At 42.0% G+C, this 20,114-nt stretch overlaps 1 protein-coding gene across 1 annotated transcript; it reads left to right on the top strand.

The window, feature by feature from the left end:
- Window positions 1-1,488: 1,488 nt before the first annotated feature.
- On the top strand, window positions 1,489-18,566 carry c11h5orf22 (chromosome 11 C5orf22 homolog). Its single transcript, XM_070974682.1, has 10 exons — window positions 1,489-1,759; window positions 2,921-3,066; window positions 4,027-4,176; window positions 4,957-5,090; window positions 12,440-12,726; window positions 14,232-14,294; window positions 14,806-14,927; window positions 16,234-16,300; window positions 16,882-17,021; window positions 17,116-18,566. The coding sequence occupies exons 1-10, from the start codon at window positions 1,691-1,693 to the stop codon at window positions 17,270-17,272; spliced, it is 1,335 nt and encodes a 444-aa protein (XP_070830783.1). The 5' UTR covers window positions 1,489-1,690; the 3' UTR covers window positions 17,273-18,566.
- The last annotated feature ends 1,548 nt before the right edge of the window (window positions 18,567-20,114 follow it).

The raw sequence follows: 20,114 nt of genomic DNA, 5'->3' as shown, positions 1-20,114 counted from the left end.
CTTAAGTGTTTAATTTGAGCTATTAAATTCATTGACTCTCTGTAGAAAAGAAAAAGTAATTGAGACATTCATTGTAGATTATACATCTGTTTCATGAAAGTTGCAGCATTTTCATTTTCTTCTTGGTAACCTGTAGCCTGAACATTGCATCCAGCTCATTCAGTTTGTGTGTCAGAAGCAATTTTTCTAACAGTAATTTCAGATTTTTTTCCAATACAAAAAGCTGTAAGCGTAACACTGACACTGACAGCCAAAGATGTTATGGCTAATATATGAGGAAACAGCTGCCTATTTACTCATACAGCAGACATCGAGCGACATTAGCATTTATTTGGAGTCATGTTTGTGTAAATCAGATGAATGTAAGTCCAATATTCACTCCGCTTTTATCTCTGCAATAAACACTGTTGAATTAACGTCTTCCTAACAGTGTCAACAAAAACTGATCATTATAATCTTTCTAAATATATAATTTGTCACAGCTCTGTTGTATTGGATTGCATGTACTTTCAGTTGGGCTCGACGGTGAGTTTATGGTTTCTTTGTCATATACTGTGTAATATTATAGGGACTGTTAAGAGACTCACTGCTTCTAATACACAGTTTTGATTGGTAACAGCCTACCCTGATCCAGTCCCATGAATGAGAGGAATAACTTTTAGAACTGCACTACAGTATCTCACATCAGTGCAAACGTATCTGTTGTCCCTGTATATTCTCATAGTACTGCCTGTGTGGAGTTGTCCATGCACCAACTGCAAAAGATCTGTATGGCAAAGTTATTTGGTGTCAACTAATCTTAAAATAATAATACTAATAATTTCCGAAAATTGCAGTGAAAAGACTGTGAAGATCCTCATTCAACCATTTCATGGTACCTGCTTTCCAAAGGCAACTGGGCTTGCTTGAGCTTCTCTAGAAGTATCAAATAAAATGTTTCTTACCGTATTTTGCACAGCAAAGATAATACAGAATGTATCAGAAAGAGCTCTAGCATAATAGAATTTTGAAGTTTGGTTATTTTGATTTTACATGTATTTCATACTGTAAACTAATGCATTCTGGAATGATAGTGACAATGGGGACAAGACAGATTTCATACATTTCACCACAGAGCCACTTTAATGTTGTCTTGGCATATCAGCCCAAGGATAATTCCCGATCCATAAGAAAACATGACTAGTTCAGATCTAAAAAGACAAATATGAGCAAGCTGTTATACAGTAACACATCTTATTTTACATTATGTAACTTACTATGTTTTATTTTCAGTTTGTATTGTTGGCACAGTATGTATAGAACGGCGGTAGCTATAAACCGGCCGCAGGTCTCTAAACTGAACACTTTGTCTTATATAATGCTTCTCAACCTGCCACGTTTAAAAAACATATCTTTTCAATTTTAAGTCCCCACTTTTCATCCTAGTTTACTTATTATCACCGCGAAGAGCATTTCATTATATCCCGACTTTTGTTTCTATCCGGACATAAAAACAATGCCGGTGTCCCTTCCGGTGGGTCATGAGCAGGTTCCGCGGGCTGCAGAATCCAAACATTCTCTGACGGAACGTGATTGAAATGTTTGTGTTTGGAGTCGGAGGCATGAGGGCGTGACATTAATGAGCTAAAGTTAAGGGGAGGAATAACGTTACTGTCACGGGCTGCGTAAACATACGTTATTCTCTGTTACAATGACTTCTGTGCCCATGAAGAGGTTTTACAAGGAGCTGCCAGTGTGGATAGTAGAGGACCACCATGATGTAAGCCTGGTTCTGTGTGAATACAGCTCGACTATGCAGCGCAGTATTGCTTCCACTGAGCGTCAGCGAAATGCCTGGCTAGCTAAAACAGCCGACAGTAATGAGCTCTCCTAAGCATGGGGAGGACGTGCTCCCACGCCACGTTATTGCTAACTATTATTAAGTATGCCCAGCATTATCTTTATAGTGACAGCTAAATGTGTTTTATGGTAATTGTGGTGGTTTTCATGTCAGTGTTCATGTCAAAGCCTGTCACTTACCGTACCAATCACCAGCCTCTTAGCAAGCTCTCCAGTTACAGCACCAAACATGGACTGTAAGCGCTGATTAGACGTCAGCTTACTGGAGTACTGTGTATCTGATCATGAAGAACCACACACATACAACAGCCACGCACATGATCAAATGTCTCTCTCACTCGTGTCCTATGAGTTGTCCTTATGTCCCTTCAGTTTGTTGGTACTGTTAAGATGTGAGCCATGTCTGTCCACTTGCCTCAGACCTGCAGACTACAGGACTCGCTTGTTTTGTTTCCTGCGTTGCATTTTCAGAACCCCTCTGGCCCTCCAGTGAATTTGTCTGTCGTTGATTCAGAAAACAGATGTCATCAGCCAGATTTTTATTCCCCAAATATCTGAATTGATATGAACTGAGTGCCTCTGATGAGTCTCTTAGAATTTAAGTAAGGTTCAGATTGTGTCCTCCTGCTGTTGGGATTGGTAAATCAAACCTGCTGTAATCTGCCTAGATTTATGCCATCAACTGGATCTTCAGTTACTGCTGCACCAAGACTTGTTAAGAAAATAGCAGAACTTTGGCTCTGTGTGTGTGTGTGTGTGTGTGTGTGTGTGTGTGTGTGTGTGTGTGTGTGTGTGTGTGTGTGTGTGTGTGTGTGTGTGTGAGTGAGTGAGTGAGTGAGTGTGTGATTCGTATGGGTTCTGAACAGGTCTTGTTTTATGGCTGCCTGTTGTGGCAGTTATCAGTACAATATCATTCAGATGAAAGAGTGACATGTTGAGCACCTGAGCATCAATTCTTTGAAAGATTCTGTCCCTCCAATAAATGTCAACCTCTTCTAATCTTAAACAGTCTGTCAGTTTATTCATCATATAACAGAGTCAGAGATCTCAAAATTACTTACTTTACTGTATCTTTATCTAGGTGGTGTGTCATATTTATCGTGCCATTGCATCGAGACACCTCCCTCTGAAGAACATAAAGATGGTTCACTTAGACTCCCACCCGGATCTGCTCATCCCTGTCAACATGTCTGCTGACACTGTCTTCGATAAGGAGAAACTCTTCAGGTATGATTTGTTTCAGATGTGCGGTATGTTAGAGCAGAGACTGATTGATTCCAACCACTTTGTTCAGTCTGGTTCAGAGGACGGGGACAGTCAAATCATGAAGCTGTGGCTTGTATTTGCCCAAGCTGAGGATTATGTTTAGTTAATTTTACAGTATAATTTTACAGACACTGTCTTTACAGAGAGGATGCATTTTTGCAAAGTTTGGAGCACCAAAAATAAAAACTACCAAAATGGACTTTATAAATCTCCCAGTTTATTTTAATTAAGGGTCCCCATTAAGGGAATGTGGATGTGCCTCTGGTGTTGTGGGTTGCAACTGAATGACTTCTTTCAGACAGGCTTTCGTTTGCAGGGCACCATTTTAATGGAGCTGAAAGTACAACAATGAATCAGTCAATTCATCAATTCAACCACAGCACAGCACTTTCAGTCGATGTCGTCCACCGTGAGTGTCCCCTCTAACTGATAGAGAAAGAGAGGCAACAGGATGCCCAAATGTGTTATTCATCACTTTTTATGATATTGCTTATTTTTATAGTCACAAGAGATGTGATAGAAGGCTTCTAATCTACTGTGTATGTTAAATACATGTTTCTCCGGCCCATGAACAGGGTAGACATCTGCACAATTGTATTTAAAAACATGTAACTGTAGTTCATGTTACTGAAGTAAACAGAATAAATATAGATTAATATTGTCAATCATCATTAAGATTGATTAGATACTGATTCCAGGTCAAGCTGCCAGCCCTGATTCCAGATGTAATACCGATATAATGAGAACAGTGAGCATGGCTACATACCATTATGGTTAACTGAGAGAATCTGTTTTCTTGTTTCTTGGTTGAACCAAACCTTCAGTTGTGAATCAGCAGGATGAACACTGCCTTTCACCCAGTGTGCTCTGTGATAGGCATTGTGTTGGACTCCACCAATCACTGCATGTCTCCCCTCCCAGTGAGTTGAGCATAGAAAACTGGATCATGCCCATGGTGTATGCTGGCCATGTGTCCTGTGTGGCGTGGCTGCATCCATACTGGGCCCAGCAGATCAGAGAGGGAGAACACAGGATGGCTGTAGGAAGAGACTCGTCCACCACCACCATCAGGTAGGACAAGAGTCATCCATCTGTGTGAAATCACCTGTTGACTTTCATTAGAGCTCTAACACATCATCCGCTTCTGTTAGACTTCTTGTAAGGCCTGTTTAGGCCTGTACAGACTCTCCTGTTAGCTTGGGTGCTACAGCTTTCTCTGTTATCGTTCTTGTGAGCACAACCTGGATTCAAAAAAGTTGGGATGCTGCAAAAAACAGAAATTAAAAGCCCATGTACAAATCTCCTTTATCCAATCATGTGTTCACAAAGTGGTGAACCTCTCTCCATCCTTGCTTGTGAACCACTGAGCCTCTCCAGGATGTTCCTTTCATACCCAATCATGATCCTCTCACCTGTGACCAATCAGCATGTTTACCTGTGGAACATTCCAAACAGGTGTTTTTGGAGCATTCCACATCTTTCCCAGTCTGTAGCTGCTCCTGTCCAAACCTGTTTGAAACATGTTGCTGCATCAAATTCAGAATAAGCAGATATTTACTAAAACCAATGAAGCTGATGAGTTAAACAGTAAATATATTGTCTTTGTGCTGTTTTCAATGACTGTATGTCAGAAAGGATTGGTCAAAGTAAAAACAAAGTTTAAAAAAAAGTAAATTCTGCTTTATTTATGGGTTGTTTTTTTTTTCTCTCTCTCTCTCTCTCTCTCTCTCTCTCTCTCTCTCTCTCTCTCTCTCTCTCTCTCTCTCTCTCTCTCTCTCTCTCTCTCTCTCTCTCTCTCTCTCTCTCTCTCTCTCTCTCTCTCTCTCTCTCTCTCTCTCTCTCTCTCTTCAGGGTGACCAGTACAGACACTTACTTCCTCAGTGATGGTTTGTATGTGTGTGAAGAGCAGCTGGAGAACTCCAAACCTCTCAGACTGAATGTGGTCAAAGTCAATCCTGTCAAAGCAAGTCACGGCTCATCTTCAGGTGTGTACTTTAACAATTGAGGGAGACAGACAGACGCTCTCTGGAGTCAGTCCAACAACTCTATCACTATCTATGCTGGTAACCCTGCTCTTGTGGAGTTAGACTAGTTGGATTACTCTGATATCCAACCAGAAGTGTTTGTGTTCCTCAGTTGATTGAGCTCTGCTGGAAGGATGTTTTATGAGGGAGACATGCAGTTTCCAATGATATGAATTCAATTCAATTCAATTTTATTTGTATAGCGCCAAATCACAACAGAAGTTGTCTCAGGACACTTTCCATATAGAGCTGGTACAGACCAAGCTCTTTTATCTACAAAGAAACCAACAGTTCCCCCATGAGCAAGCACTTGGCGACAGTGGCGAGGAAAAACTTCCTTTTAACAGGCAGAAACCTCGAGCAGAACCAGACTCTGGGTGGGCGGCCATCTGCCTCGACCCGTTGGGTGAGAGAGGAAGAGCAAGAGAGGGAGAGTGAGACAGACAGACAGACAGACAGACAGACAGACAGACAGACAGACAGACAGACAGACAGACAGACAGACAGACAGAAATGCAGTCAGAGAGAGAGAGAGACAGAGACAGAGACAGAGAGACAGACATGCAGTCACAGTAACAGTGACAGTGGATGTAATAACAGCAGTAGCAGTTGCAGTGGATGTCAGGCAGGGCCAAGGCAGGAGATGCAGCTGAAATCCACAATCCAGATTCAGCCACTGTCCATGGGAACCTGCAAGACGACAAAGCACAGAGACTCCGGGGAAGGAGCTAAGTTAGTAACACACCGTGGTAGGACATGAGAGCGTGCGGATGGAGAGGGACAGAAGGACAGAGGAGCTCGGTGTATCTTTGGAGGTCCCCCGACAGTCTAATCCTATAGCAGCATAACTAGGGGCTGGTCCAGGACAAGCCTGAGCCAGCCCTAACTATAAGCTTTATCAAAAAGGAAAGTTTTAAGCCTACTCTTAAATGTAGAGACAGTGTCTGCCTCCCGGACAAAGACTGGAAGATGGTTCCACAGGAGAGGAGCTTGATAGCTAAATGCTCTGACTCCTGTTCTGCTTTTTGAGACTTTAGGAACCATAAGTAGACCTGCATTCTGGGAACGCAGTGTTCGAGTAGGGCAATAAGGTACTATGAGCTCTTTAAGATAAGAAGGGGCCTGGCCATTTATGGCTTTGTAAGTAAGGAGGAGAATTTTAAACTCTATTCTAAACTTTACAGGGTGCCAGTGCAAAGTGGCGAGTATTGGAGAAATAAGATCTCGCTTCCTGGTTTTTGTCAGAACACGTGCTGCAGCGTTCTGGAGCAACTGGAGAATATTCAGCAACGAATTTGGACAGCGTGATAGTAAGGAATTGCAGTAATCCAGCCTGGAAGTTACGAATGCATGGACTAGTTTTTCTGCATCATTTTGAGACAAAATATGCCTGATTTTTGCGATATTACGTAGGTGAAAAAAGGCAGTCCTTGAAATTTGTTTTACATGGGAGTGAAAGGACATGTCTTGGTCAAAGATAACTCCCAGATTCTTTACAGTGGTGCTGGAGGCCAGCGCAATGCCATCCATAACTGCTATGTCATCAGAAAGTGACTTTCTAAGATGTTTAGGGCCTACTACTATAACTTCAGTTTTGTCCGAGTTTAGCATCAGAAAATTGCAGGTCATCCAGGTCTTTATGTCATGAAGACATGCTTGTAGTCTAGTTAACTGACTGGTTTCTTCCGGTTTCATTGATAAATATAGCTGGGTATCATCTGCATAGCAATGAAAATTTATTGAGTGCTTCCTGATAATCTTACCTAAAGGAAGCATATATAAGGTGAATAGAATTGGTCCAAGCACAGAACCCTGCGGAACTCCATAGCTGACTTTAGTGAGCACAGAGGAGTCGTCATTAACGCGTACAAACTGAGAGCGATCTGACAAGTAGGATTTAAACCAGCTTAGCGCAGTTCCCTTAATGCCAATGAAATGTTCCAGTGTCTGCAATAGGATGCCATGGTCAGTGGTGTCAAATGCAGCACTAAGATCCAATAAGACTAGTACAGAGATAAATCCTTTATCAGATGCAATTAGAAGGTCATTTGTAACTTTAACCAGTGCTGTCTCTGTGCTATGATGCACTCTAAATCCTGACTGGAAATCGTCAAATAAACTATTATTGTTTAGAAAGTCGCACAGCTGATTGGCAACTGCTTTCTCAAGAGTTTTTGAGAGAAAGGGAAGGTTGGATATCGGTCTATAGTTGGCTAAAACCCCTGGATCAAGAGTAGGCTTTTTCAGTAGCGGTTTTATCACAGCTACTTTAAAGGGCTGTGGTACGTAGCCTGTTGATAAAGAGAGATTGATCATGTCTAAAACTGTAGAGTCAATTAGAGGTAATACTTCTTTAAACAGCTTAGTCAGGATAGGATCTAAAATACAGGTAGATGATTTTGATGATGAAATTATTGAAATTAGTTGGTGAAGGTCAACAGGAGTAAAACAGTCTAAGACTGCGACAGACTGAGTAACAGTTTCTACGATTTCTGCGTTTGAAGACAAAACAGTACCTGTTAACGGCAGGAGTCGATGAATTCTGTCTCTAATAGTTAGAATTTTATCATTAAAGAAGCTCATGAAGTCATTACTGTTCAGAGCTAAAGGAATACATGGTTCAACAGAATTATGGCTCTCTGTCAGTCTGGCTACAGTGCTGAAGAGAAACCTGGGATTGTTCTTATTTTTCTCTATTAGTGCAGAGTAATAGGCTGCCCTGGCACTGCGGAGGGCTTTCCTGTATATTTTAAGACTGTCTTGCCAGGCGGACCGAAATTCTTCCAGATTGGTAGAACGCCATTTCCTTTCTATTTTCCGTGAAGTTTGCTTTAATTTGCGGGTTTGAGGAGTATACCATGGAGCTAACCTCCTCTGATTCATTTTTTATTAAAATTGTTGCAATTGTTCAACTTAGAAGTTTTTGATGGTCAAAGGTCAAAGGTCACTGTAGCCACACACAACACATTTTTGTCCATAACTCAAGAATTCAGTTTGTAGCTTCTTCTACAGCAGCATCCATATTTGAAGCATTGTAGTCCATCAAGCTCATTGGTTCTGCTGATTCTGAGCTTCAGGCGATTGTTGTTGTCTGCATGTGATGAAGCTCTCCTTCAGTCCTCTGGAACAAAGTGAAGACATCATGTTTCTCACTGGACATTGTTCACTGCAGTCATACACGTCCCCATAGTGAAAGTCTTAACTACATATGAGTCTGGAAAGTCATGGATGTAAATGCAGCTGGTTGGTAGAGGCATACAACCAAAAGATAATTCTAGTTAAATGTAAAAATTTTACCCATAAATAACTGTTATGCTTTTAAGGTAATGCTATGATGAGCAGCACCATTTTAAAAGCGTCTCCAGAAGGTTTGAAGACTCTTGTGCGTGTTATGCATCCTGGGATCCTTCAGGTGTGGCTCATTTGAACTTTTCAACATCAACAACTGAACGCAGCCTGTTCTTGACTGTTATCACCAATGCCACCACTAAAGTGACTGATTCCTCTCTCAGTGCCAAAGCAGCGTGGCAGTGTCGACCAGAGCTGCAAAATTGCATTTCCTCACTTTGAAAGCACTCACTCTGATCGCCAAGAAGATTGAGTCAGTGAGTGCAGGCCTCAGTGTGAAAGACACATGCTGAGAAATTACCAGGTCTCTGCAAAACATGGGAATTGCACGTACAATACAAAGTATTCACAGCTCAATTTAGAATGCCTGCTTTTTGCAAGCTGCTTTTTTCCTCTTTGAAAGAGAAGTCCACAGTCTGTTTTGATACGATGCTTGCACGTCCGTATGAAGACTGGCTGTCTGTGCTGGCCTTGAGCTGCTCCCTTCCTAATACAAAAACACATTCTTAGCTGCAGCTAGTATGCATTGATCTCATAAACACATATCAGTGATTCTTAGAGCATCTGTTGTCCACGGCTGCTGTATAGTGTATGAAAAGCTTCAGTTCATTGAAACCCTGCCGCCCTCTGATCGAGTCTGATCGATAATGGATTTTTCATCCCAATACGGATATTGATACTTGGAATTTAAAAGCATCTGATAATAATTTATCAGCCAACCATAAAAATTTCTTCACACAAGCATATAATAAGCATATAATGTGAACAAACAACCCTGATACAGATTTTTTTGCAACCAGGACACATACTGAGTGGAACATTCAAGTGATGGTGGACCAACTATTTGATGGTGATACTCTTTCTAGATGAGGTCAAACCTTGTTTGGCATTTCTATTTTGTTTGTTTGTTTGTTTTTGGTCTGTTCAGCATTTTTTTTCCAGTTAAACTCACCATATGTTTGTTTGCATAGGACAGCTGTATTAACCAAACTGTAACAGTTTTGAAGGAGAGCCGACTCCTCCTCCTGGCAGCAGATGTCTTTTTCAAACATTTCAGTATAGGCATTATATGATACACACTATAAGATTTTGGCCCAAAATGTGCACCGATGGTGAATTGTTTGGCATTATGTATTCTTACCGCTGACATCTCCATATATACTAAATCCAAGAAAGACTGCAACCAGTGATTCCAGAGGAGAGAATCAGGAGGCGGACAGCGAAGGTTTTTTGCCACTGTCAGACCGACAGGAAGTGCAATCCTCTGATGAAATGAGAGATCTAAAGAGGAGATATCGTTCAATAGGAGTAGCCTTGGACAATATGGCACTTTAATATCAGGTAGGTCAGATAAGGTAGTAGATACCATTTCCAGAAAGGCACTTCCCCTGGGCCATTCCAGTACATTTACAGAAGAGGCCCTGGGTCCCCATTAAGACAGCTGGCAGCCAGGAGAGGATATGAGCTTCATCAGGTGAAGCTTTCTGGAAGTGAGATCTATCCTGCGCAGAAATCTAAAGTGTGTCAGTCTGTGGTTGCCATTTTTAGGTTAGGGATAGGGTCTAACATGTCCCAGACTGCTCACCAGCAATGTCATGCACAGAACAGCAACGGTCCCTTCTCCACATATGATGGACTGTCAGAGGTGTGCACACAGAAATTAAGAGTAGATATTTCATCAGTACAAAACTAATAAGTTCGACCTCCCACGTCTAGCAGGGAATGGAGTGAATGAGTTGTTAAAACTACAGCCCACAGAGGTTCACATTGCTAACTTCAGCCCAAGGTAAATGAAATGCAGACATCTTAATATGTGTTTGTTTATTACCTCACATAAAGCTAGAAAATGACTTTGCTTCATTTGTTCCAATAGCATCACACCCTTAAGATTTTCCTCTTTTCATACCAAGGATGGTATGAAAATGCCTAAAAAAGTGCATTTTTGTTACTCAGCAGTGATGTGTTGAAACATCAGCTGGTAGCTTTTTAGGGCTATTTATAGGTAATTTTTGGACAATGCAATACTGTGATCAGAGAGAGTGTGTGTGGGTAAATGAACTGCTGTAGGAATTTTGGATGTCAGCGAGGCAGAAGTGAATATATAATCACTGTGAGAGTAAGTCCTATAGCTATGTGAACAGAAGCTATTGGGTCAAAGAACGTTGAATGGTGTGGAATTTATCTGCAAGGCTGAGGTCTGAGATAAGTTTATTCAGAGTGGTTGAAGAAGCATTCTGGGAGTGCTGACTTAGATAGCTTGAATGATCGAGAGCGGGGCTAACAATGGTGTTAATATCTGCTCTAAACACCACTAAAGAACATCTGGCTTCGCATGTAAACAAGTTTTAAGCAGCCATGTGATATTTTATAAAGTTACTAAAACAGGAGACAACTGTGTTATTCAATTGATATTCCTGTATGAGCACAGCCTCCACTTAATGTGTGCGCAGAAGGTCTGCACAAGCACTGCGCTTGACTGGATTATTGAGCCAATTTGTATTGAAACTAGCAGAGTAGACTCAGCGCTCACACAACCAGAGCGAAGAGCGAGAAAAATAAGTGCTAGTGGCTTTGACTTAATGCGGTGGAGTCAATAGACTGTCATCATTCTTCAGTATCTCCTCGTCTGTTTTTCTGAGTTGAGTACACTCTCAGTAGATCCCCAAATCAGTTTCACCATGGTCAGGTGCAACAGGAGCGTCTTAAATCCATGTGGAAAATTTACAATCACAACAGAAAACAATATCTTTTCCACCGAGTTTCAGGGGAGAGCAGTGGGCAGCCTGAAGGAGGTGGACGAGGACTGAACCATGTTACAGAAGAGCGCTCTGGGTGAGAAGGAAGTGTTCGCATGTTGGGGCCCAATGTGGTGAACTTTGGGAAGGGGTGTGGTTATGTACTGGCAGGCGTTGGAGCCCTCAGGTGTCCTTTGGATTAGGATGTCATTGTGCCAACTCAGGTCCAACACATCAGGAAGACTGACTCCTAACTCTGTTATCTGACAGCTTTTGTCACTGCTGTTCTTCTCTGTGTGCCCATACTGGACCGAGTTGCATCTGGCTGTAGTTTGCAGCCGTCCTCTGTGCAGGTGGAGATGTCGCGGTACATTCGGTTCTGTGAACTTGGATTCCATGAAATTCGTCCATAGCTCGGCTTGATTGTGTTAGCCATATTATCCTCCATACCAGTGCTGTTGGGTTCGCTTGGTATTTCACTGGAATTAGCATCAGTTGTCACGGCTGTCCGTAGGTGGTTGTTTCTCTGTGATGGCTTTGATGAAAAAATGCTTTTGCTACTCATCAGCCAACATAGCAGTATATCTGCAATGTGTGAATATTGGCTCTAAAAGGCAGCAGGACACATATGTTGATAAATCTTCAGCCTCTGATTTGAGAAGTGTTAACCTTGATGAAATCATGGACAAACTATACGGAGCATCAGCAAAATAACCGCACACACCTCTACACCCATCAGACGCTTGGAACTGGGCATTCTGCCTGTTGTGCAGGAAGACGTCAGATTAGCAGGGCTCATTAATCCTGTGCATCACCATCTCCTTCCCACCTTTCTTTTTAACAAAAGTGGGGTTTCATGTTTCATTCTTGGAATGCATTACAGTGCAAACACTGCTTTGTCACATCAGTTACAATGTGAAGCGACAGTTGACAGTGTGAGATACAGGAGTTCCTCCCTCGTGGCACTGGAAACCTTTGCAAGCCTGTCATCATTTCCATCAGTTACCCAGCCTGTCAACTTCAGCATGTATCATATATTCTTAACAATGTGCAGTTAGCTTTGTTCCCACTTAAAGCACAGACTATATTTAACAAACAAAATCAAAATCTATTTCTGTCTCTTATTGTTTTAATTTCGATGGAATTCTGTATTTCAGCTTTTAACTCAATTCACTAATGGACAGATTTCCACCTTACACTCTTATTCTGTTTGCTGTGACATTTCAGAAAAGAAAGCAGAAGTGGACACAGAGAGATGGTTTGCCAAGAGGCCCCGCACAGAGGACAGTATCGCGGGGGAAGCCAGCTGCTCTGAGCCCCTCTCAAGATGCACTGACACATGGCAGCCAGCAGAGGGCAGCAATGGGCCAAGCCTGGGCACTGACGATGAAGGATCTACCAGTTATGTTGTTAAGAGAATATCTGCATTTCTGAGTGAGACAGAGCCATACATCTTGGATATTGATTTGGATTTCTTCTCATGTAAGAATCCCTTCAAGGAGTTATACACACAGGTAAATCCCACTCGGAGACTCCAGCTCTTTGTTCAGGTCTGTAGCAGCCTCTTTAAGCACATGTGCTTGCTCTTACACTTCAACCATAATGATGTGTTTACTCAGACATCTGCATATGCAGAGAATTCTTACAGATACCTGATTTTTTTTTACACTTTCTGAAATTATAATTGTTGATTTGAATCACTTCCAACAGTAAGAGATTTTAACTTCCTGTAAAACAGGAAATCATCTTAAGAGCGGACTCTGGAATGATCCCTGGTCTGTTTCAACAGGAAATACATCATATCCAGAAAGTTGTCCATGGGGTATTAAATGGAAAAATCCTGTATTGAAATAGAAACAAAAGGGTTCCTAATATGGTAACACCCTCACAGAGATGTTTTCTAGACATTATCCCTGTTTTCTTGCTTGGCTGGTACATCCAGGATTTCAGTGTCTGTAGCTCAGGTGTTAGAGTGGGTCAGGCATTGATGAAAGGCTTGGTGTTCTAATCTCAGAGCTCCTCGTTTATTCATGCATGCTAAAGTGTCCTTGAGCAAGACCCCCAAATTACTGTGCTTCTTTGTGTTTGGCAAATGAATGTAACGTAATATTTTGTAAAATAGGCCTTTATTTCAATAATGATCCACTGAGAAACTCAAGCAGGACATCAAATCATATCTTCATGAAATTACTGATTTAAAAATATGAAGCATAAATACAACAGTAATGATTTTGATGATGATGATGATATTATAGGCTTTAACCTCTACCTCCTTTACCTTCAGTATTACATGGGAAAAACACATCACAGAAAGTAAAAGTATCCAGCTCATTAATGAAACTGAAAATACTGGTAGCGAGCTTAAAGTCTGTGTAGTATCAGTGCAAATACAGACATTCAGGAATACATCCTGTCTGGTGATTACAAAACTACAAAGATCTGCAGTGTCCACATATTTTAGGAATTAAGATGAATACGATGGCAGTGAAATGTGTTCATCAGATTTGTTCCACAGTAAAACTGCACGTGGACATGACAGATCTTCCAAACTAACAGAGCTTGTTGGTGAGTCTGTGACACGTTAACAGGCAGTTTACATGGTACCACACTCAGGAGGACCGCAAGCCTAAACCAGACTGGAGTACGTTCCAGGCAGACACATTTCTGACCAGCTGATGTGACAGAAATGTGATACCTCATGATAATGTAATGACATTCTTAAAAGCTGAAGTGCTGTTATCGTGCTGCTCTGACCTATAGTGAGTAACAGGTCTTGATTATATCTAACAGTTGTTGAATACAAGTTGATGAGCATAGCCGTATTATGTCCAAAGGGACATATTTACTCACCGTTCGACACAGTCTTTAACCCATGTAGCTTAAAAACACACCAGTTACCACCTGAAGTCCAATGAATGTGCTAATTTACATAATATGGAAGTATGTCCATCTATGGATCCCTCTGTAGCTTAAATGTAACACTGAACTGACCTCAGCTCCATGTTGTCTCTCTGTCAAGGAAGAGTACTCCATACTGCAGGAGCTCTACAACTTCAGAGGACCTGGTCCTGATGCTGATGAGGTCAGACCAAAGATTCCAGCCCTCTCTACATACGAGCACAGAGCGCCCATGTGTGGGTGAACGTTATGTGAACAGTGATGTATGTGTGAGGACTGTGTGCTGATAATGTTGAACAGGGCAGTCAGTGTCTGCATGTAATTGTTGCCTCGCGAGAGCAACCGTTTGGGTGAGTAATTTCAGTTACCACAAGAGTATAAACAGTGAATACTTCAGCAAAATCTCAGCGTTTGACTGTATATGATGATGCTGAGTCAGAGAGATCCATTAAGTGGATTAAGTTTGAAATATTTCCACTGAGTGTGAATCTAAGTGTAACCCTCTGAAGAAGAAACTCCACATCCTCCAGTGCACCTGCTTACCCACCTTCATTGTACCCACACCATCTACTTCACTCTTACCACGAACTTTTTGGAAGTGTGGGGAGTTTTTATTGTACGTTTCTTATGTTTTGACAATTCACTTTGTGTGTGTGTGTGTGTGTGTGTGTGTGTGTGTGTGTGTGTGTGTCCAGGAGGAGCTTGATGAGTGTGTGGACCGTCGTGTACATCAGTTAGAAGACCTGGAAGCAGCATTCGCTGACCTGCTCGAGGACGATGGAGAAGAGACGGTTACACGCTGGGCCAGCAATCCAGGGTGAAGATTTTCTCTGGGCTCATCAGCGAGTGTCTGAAGTCTCAGTTTACTGCTCACCATAGAGTGCTGCTACAGTCAGTGTGACTCACAGGAAGCAGGCTGAACGATGAGTTCAGTGACATTCTCCACCCCTTCCTCTGCCTGTGTGTTTAGTTCGATGTCCCATCAATACGAGAGACGGCCATCTCCGAGCAGCAGCATGCTTCATGAAAAAGTTTTATTGAAGTTTTGCACTTTTGCAGGGATTTAGCCATTTTAATGGCGGGGCTCGCCCCCCCCCCCCACCCCACCCAAACAAGTCAGTGGCTTAGGTTTACGGCTGCTATCGTCAGGAACAGGAACTCCAACCCCAACACACCAGTTTCGACTGGCAGTGTGTAATCACATCTGAAAAATAATAATATTCAGGTAATTTGCCATTTTCATAAGGCAAATAGTTCAACTCTAAAGGAAATACTGCCATTCTGTCTCTCTCACTCTCAGACATACACGTGCACACACAGAAACCATGAACTGATGAAGCGATAGCCTGGGCATTCCTGAGCACTGTGCTCATGTTCTCTATCCGGGCTGGTTAGTGACTTCATGGCAGCCGGATCCTCAGGGGATGATTTGCCCTCTGTTACCTTTCTTACCTGGATGTGGCTTTTGGATGATTCATATACTTTTCTGGCTTCACATTTCAGGTTTTTAGTCCCAGTAATGAAAGCATTAGTTCTCTTGGCATGTGAAGCTCGTTGACACTCGAGCAGAACATCGGGTGGCTCGTCTCCTCATAAACTCAATCATGGGACTCTCCACTGTCTCTTTCTCTCCACCTCCTCTTAAGAAATGCTGTATGACCTTCAACTCTTTGTCCCGTGTCTCATCTTGGGAGTTTTAAGCAGACATCTTAAACCCTGTGATGTAACAGCACATTATGTTTCTGAGTCTTTAAGTGAAACAAGCAGACTCGCAACTCAATCTGCATTGTGGAATGTCACAAATTGCTCTCCTGCTGTTACGCAATCACTGTTACACTGCTTTCACTCACCCACCACTGCACAAAATCAACTTTAACCCTGCAATAGGCATCAGGTAGTTTACTCTGTAGTAAGATTTTTGACACTTATTCATAAGGATCATTTTGCGTGATCACTGACACATGAAGTGTAGCACGACTGCAACTGTGTCATCTGTAAAATGCAGAGCTTTGCATTGAGTAACTGTAAGCAGGAAGTCCATGCCACTGCTCCATCTGTCCATGATTTGTTTCAGCCATAGCTGGAGCGTGTTATCTTCACTTTGTCCTTACTTGTGTTTTCAGGATGGCTTCATTAACCCAACTGGTTTCCAGTTTGAAGTCGAGAAATCTGTGCCCAGACTATGAAATGGTAAGAATGTTAATGTGCTTATATTCTGAAACTGTATGTCCCACTGCACAGAGCCACAAAGACACTATAAATGCTACTAGTATGTAATTACTGTCCTATGTTATGGCATGAATGCAGTAATAATTGACATGTCCATACAGTTGTGTATTTTTATGTACAGAGGTCATTTTGGGATGCTGGGTGTTTTTGAATCATGGAGTTGGTGGTGGAGCCGTCGTTTTGTCTTACTTACATAGCAGGAGTTTAGCTCTCGCTGCAACATGGAACTTTTCACTCAAAAGGACATTTGCACATTCAGTTTTCAGTGTGACATGAAAGAAATATTCAGAAATGATTGAATAATAATGATAATACAGTGCCTTTCAAAGTAAAAGCATAGAAAGCTAAAATGAAATGACACATATCAAGTTTCATACTGGGCTTTGTTTTCTTGCCTTTTCTGATGTGCTCTTCCGTGTTTTCTCTTTGCAATCTTCCCCATCATAACTTTTATTCTTTTTTCCTCCTTTCCCCTCCTCCTCCTCCTCCTCCTCCTCCTCCTCCTCCTCCTCCTCCTCCTCTCTCCATCTGTTCTCTCTTAGGTGCATCAGGCAGGATTAACCTGTGACTCTGTTGAGCTGCCTCACCACATCAGCACTGATGAGGAGATCGACAGACTCATCTCAGCTGTAAAGCTGTGTCTGAAGGCGCTGCCCAAACCTACACTGGTGACCATGTCAAGGTAAGTAACACAGCTACGCAGAATTAAACATCTAAGAGTCTGAATTGAAATTCAGAAAAAGGTTAAACGTGTTTGCTAACGTGTATGTTTCCAGGTCCAGTCTAGACGAGTACTGCCCAGTTGAGCAGGTGGATTCGGTCCAGAGCAGAGTACTGGCTGTACTGGAGGGCCTGTATGGACCGCTGGACTTGCACAAAGACTATGAGAACAGCAGCGCAGAGACTCAGGACAGCCAGCCTCAGGCCTCTTAACAAACAAACTGTCACTTTTGGAGTTAGTGGATGTACTGTTTGATAAAGACAACCCTTTGAAAAAGGACACATCAGATGGTGTTACCATGAATCTCTCAGTACATTTCTGTCTCACAGCCAACAGCTGGAACATGTTTTCAGGCAGCTGGACGTGTTCACTCTGTGTAATGTGTTCCCATTAGAAGTGGCCGTAGAAGTTTTGTGTAGTTTTTGTAGCAGACACTGACACTGTTTACATGCACAGAAGAAACCAGATTACTGTGAGAATACTGGTCTGCTGATGGTCACATCCCATGTGCAGACTCAAACCAGCAATGGATGAATGATAGTAACAAGTGTTTGAAGCCCAGTTGATGGAGCATATGTCCCCTGAGCAGAATCTAGCAGTATTAAGCAGATTTTTCTCAATCACTTAACCTGAGAAATGATTGGGAGAAGCGATGGGTTTATTTAAACAGCACTAGTGTTTTCCCATGTGTCCCTGGAGCCTTCTTTAAGTGTCTCTAAACTGACAACAGATGGGTGAAATGCTTCAGGCTGTGTTTCATGTAAAGCAGTTTCTCATTCCACAGCTGTCTTCAATGTCTTGGACCACAACTTGCAGTTGCAACACAGAGTATCTGAGCTTGCCACAGCAGGCTGAGGATTTACCCTCTCCCCCAAACTAAAGATACTGTTGGAATTGTCACTATAGAGAAATCTCCTCAGAGAAAATTATCATAGAATAGTTTTTCTGAGGCGAGCTCTCTCCACTGAACCTTCAGGAACATTTAGATCCACTCAGTAGATGCCAGAGCTAGTCCAAAACATCAGAATGATATATCAGAATTTGTGGTTTTCTTGGTATCAGAGTCTCTTAAAAATCAAAGACAAAAATCTATTAAAAAAAAAATAGTTGAGCACAGCAACTGGATTAGATTCCTCCATGAACTCTGACAGGGAACCCCAGTATGTGGGTATCTGCATGTTTGGCAGTGGATAAGTAACACTACTGAAAGTACAGATACACACAGAAATGCAGAAGATGTGTGATAGAGTTGTCATGTTTTTAGCAAAACAAAAAAGAATTTAGGATGCATCTTCTGATATTTCTAAACACTCAAAATTACATTTTTGCCTAAAAAAATCTAGTAAGGGTCAACTTTAGTTGTTAGCAATGAAATCAATGAGTCTGTATTTTAAGTGGGATGTGAATAGACTGTGCCAGAAAGCCAGGGCCAGTTTTGCAGTGTGTGTAGCAATAAACTCAGATAGCCTGTATTAAAGAAGTGTCACTTAAAGCCCTGACAAGTGCAGTCGGAGTGCTGTCGTGTGGATGAAACCTACACTGGAGAATAGCAAGTCAATTATTGAGACAAAGTAAGTGTGGAAATGTTTGGAAACCGTTTTCTCAATTGCAGCAGTAAGTTTGAAACGGGCCTGTAATTGATCGTCACTAAGACTTTTACAGTAAATTGCTCGAAGCCTTTGAAAGCAGCCTGATAGCACTGATAACTCTGCAATAGGTCTTGTGGCATGCCAGTGAAGCTCTTCTTAAAGAGGTTGTAGACAGAGTATCACAGCAGCAGATGGAAGATGTTAGATACAGCAGATTTTACAGTTAATAGGATCAAAGAATGTCATGCCAACTAGATAAGTTTTATGTGGATCCAAGAATGTTCTTGACATGGAGGCATGATAGTTTGCCTACTCTTCAGAATTTTGGCAGCATTGAAGGAGCGAAATTCATTCCTCAAGTCAGTAGAAAGGAGTTCAGGAGGTAGTGATGCTGGAGGGTTTGTCAGTTTGTCAACAGCAGCGAATAACAGGATACCACAGCAGCTGACAGTGTGTGTGTCTCTGTGTGTGTTTTAGCGTGTTTTGTCATCTTCAAAGGAAACTGCAGGTTTATGAGGATGTTTTCAAAAAGGGACATACTTTACACTGCACCACTCAATGCAAGGATGACAACAATGGATCAAATGACCTTTATTAGGGGCCACTGGTCCTAATGAAGCCACAGAGGATGATCACCTCCTCTACAGTTCCCCTCAGCTCCAAGGAGTATTTTAGATCATTTTAGCTCGCAGTTGGTTTTTTGGCTTTGCATCAACCTCGTGTCCAGCAGCAGCAGGAGCAGCAGGAGCAGCAGCAGCAGCAGCAGCAGCAGGAGCAGGCCGTGTTTCCAGTGAAAAAAGCTCTAATAAACTCACTGAACACTTCCTGCTCAGCTGGGGACTAGCTGGTGAACATGGAGCATTAAGCGGTTAAAGAGACAGACACCAGAGCTCAAAGAAGATTGAATATTGCATCCATCAAGGGGAAACACGACAACAGATAAAGGTGAATGTTGTTCAGATAGTAGCTTATTACTAGCTAATGCTGACAATGGTCAACATAACAACTTTATAAGGTGATAAGTTGTTTTGCATGCTTGCTCTGCTGCCCCAAGTGGCCAAAAAAGCAATTAATGCAGCTTTAAAGTTTCCCTTTCAATTTCAATCATTTCTCTAAGTTTATCATCACGAATCAGCAGAAAAACACTATTAACAATTTCCAGTAGCAAGCGATGGTTTCCACCCTCTGGCAACTATGGCCATCACCTGGTACATCTTAGTTTATCACACCTGTTGGTACATTGATGCTAGTGGGCCAACATGATGACAAACTTTTCCAAGAGCCAGTGTCATGTTAATTGACATCAAACAACGGAAGAACACTTTCGGCAAGTGTTGCTCAGGCACAGTTCACCAGAAGATGAAGTGAATTAGAAGATGAATGTGTGATTGGTGCTCTGTAGGAGAAGCAGTGTTTGAATCAGCATGTGATCCTGTATGTGTGCTCTTACACTGGTGTTCCATGG

The sequence above is a fragment of the Chaetodon trifascialis genome, chromosome 11 (genome assembly GCF_039877785.1).
Source record: "Chaetodon trifascialis isolate fChaTrf1 chromosome 11, fChaTrf1.hap1, whole genome shotgun sequence".
In the NCBI taxonomy this organism is placed as follows: domain Eukaryota; kingdom Metazoa; phylum Chordata; class Actinopteri; order Chaetodontiformes; family Chaetodontidae; genus Chaetodon; species Chaetodon trifascialis.
This window is presented reverse-complemented; position numbering and strand designations above follow the sequence as displayed.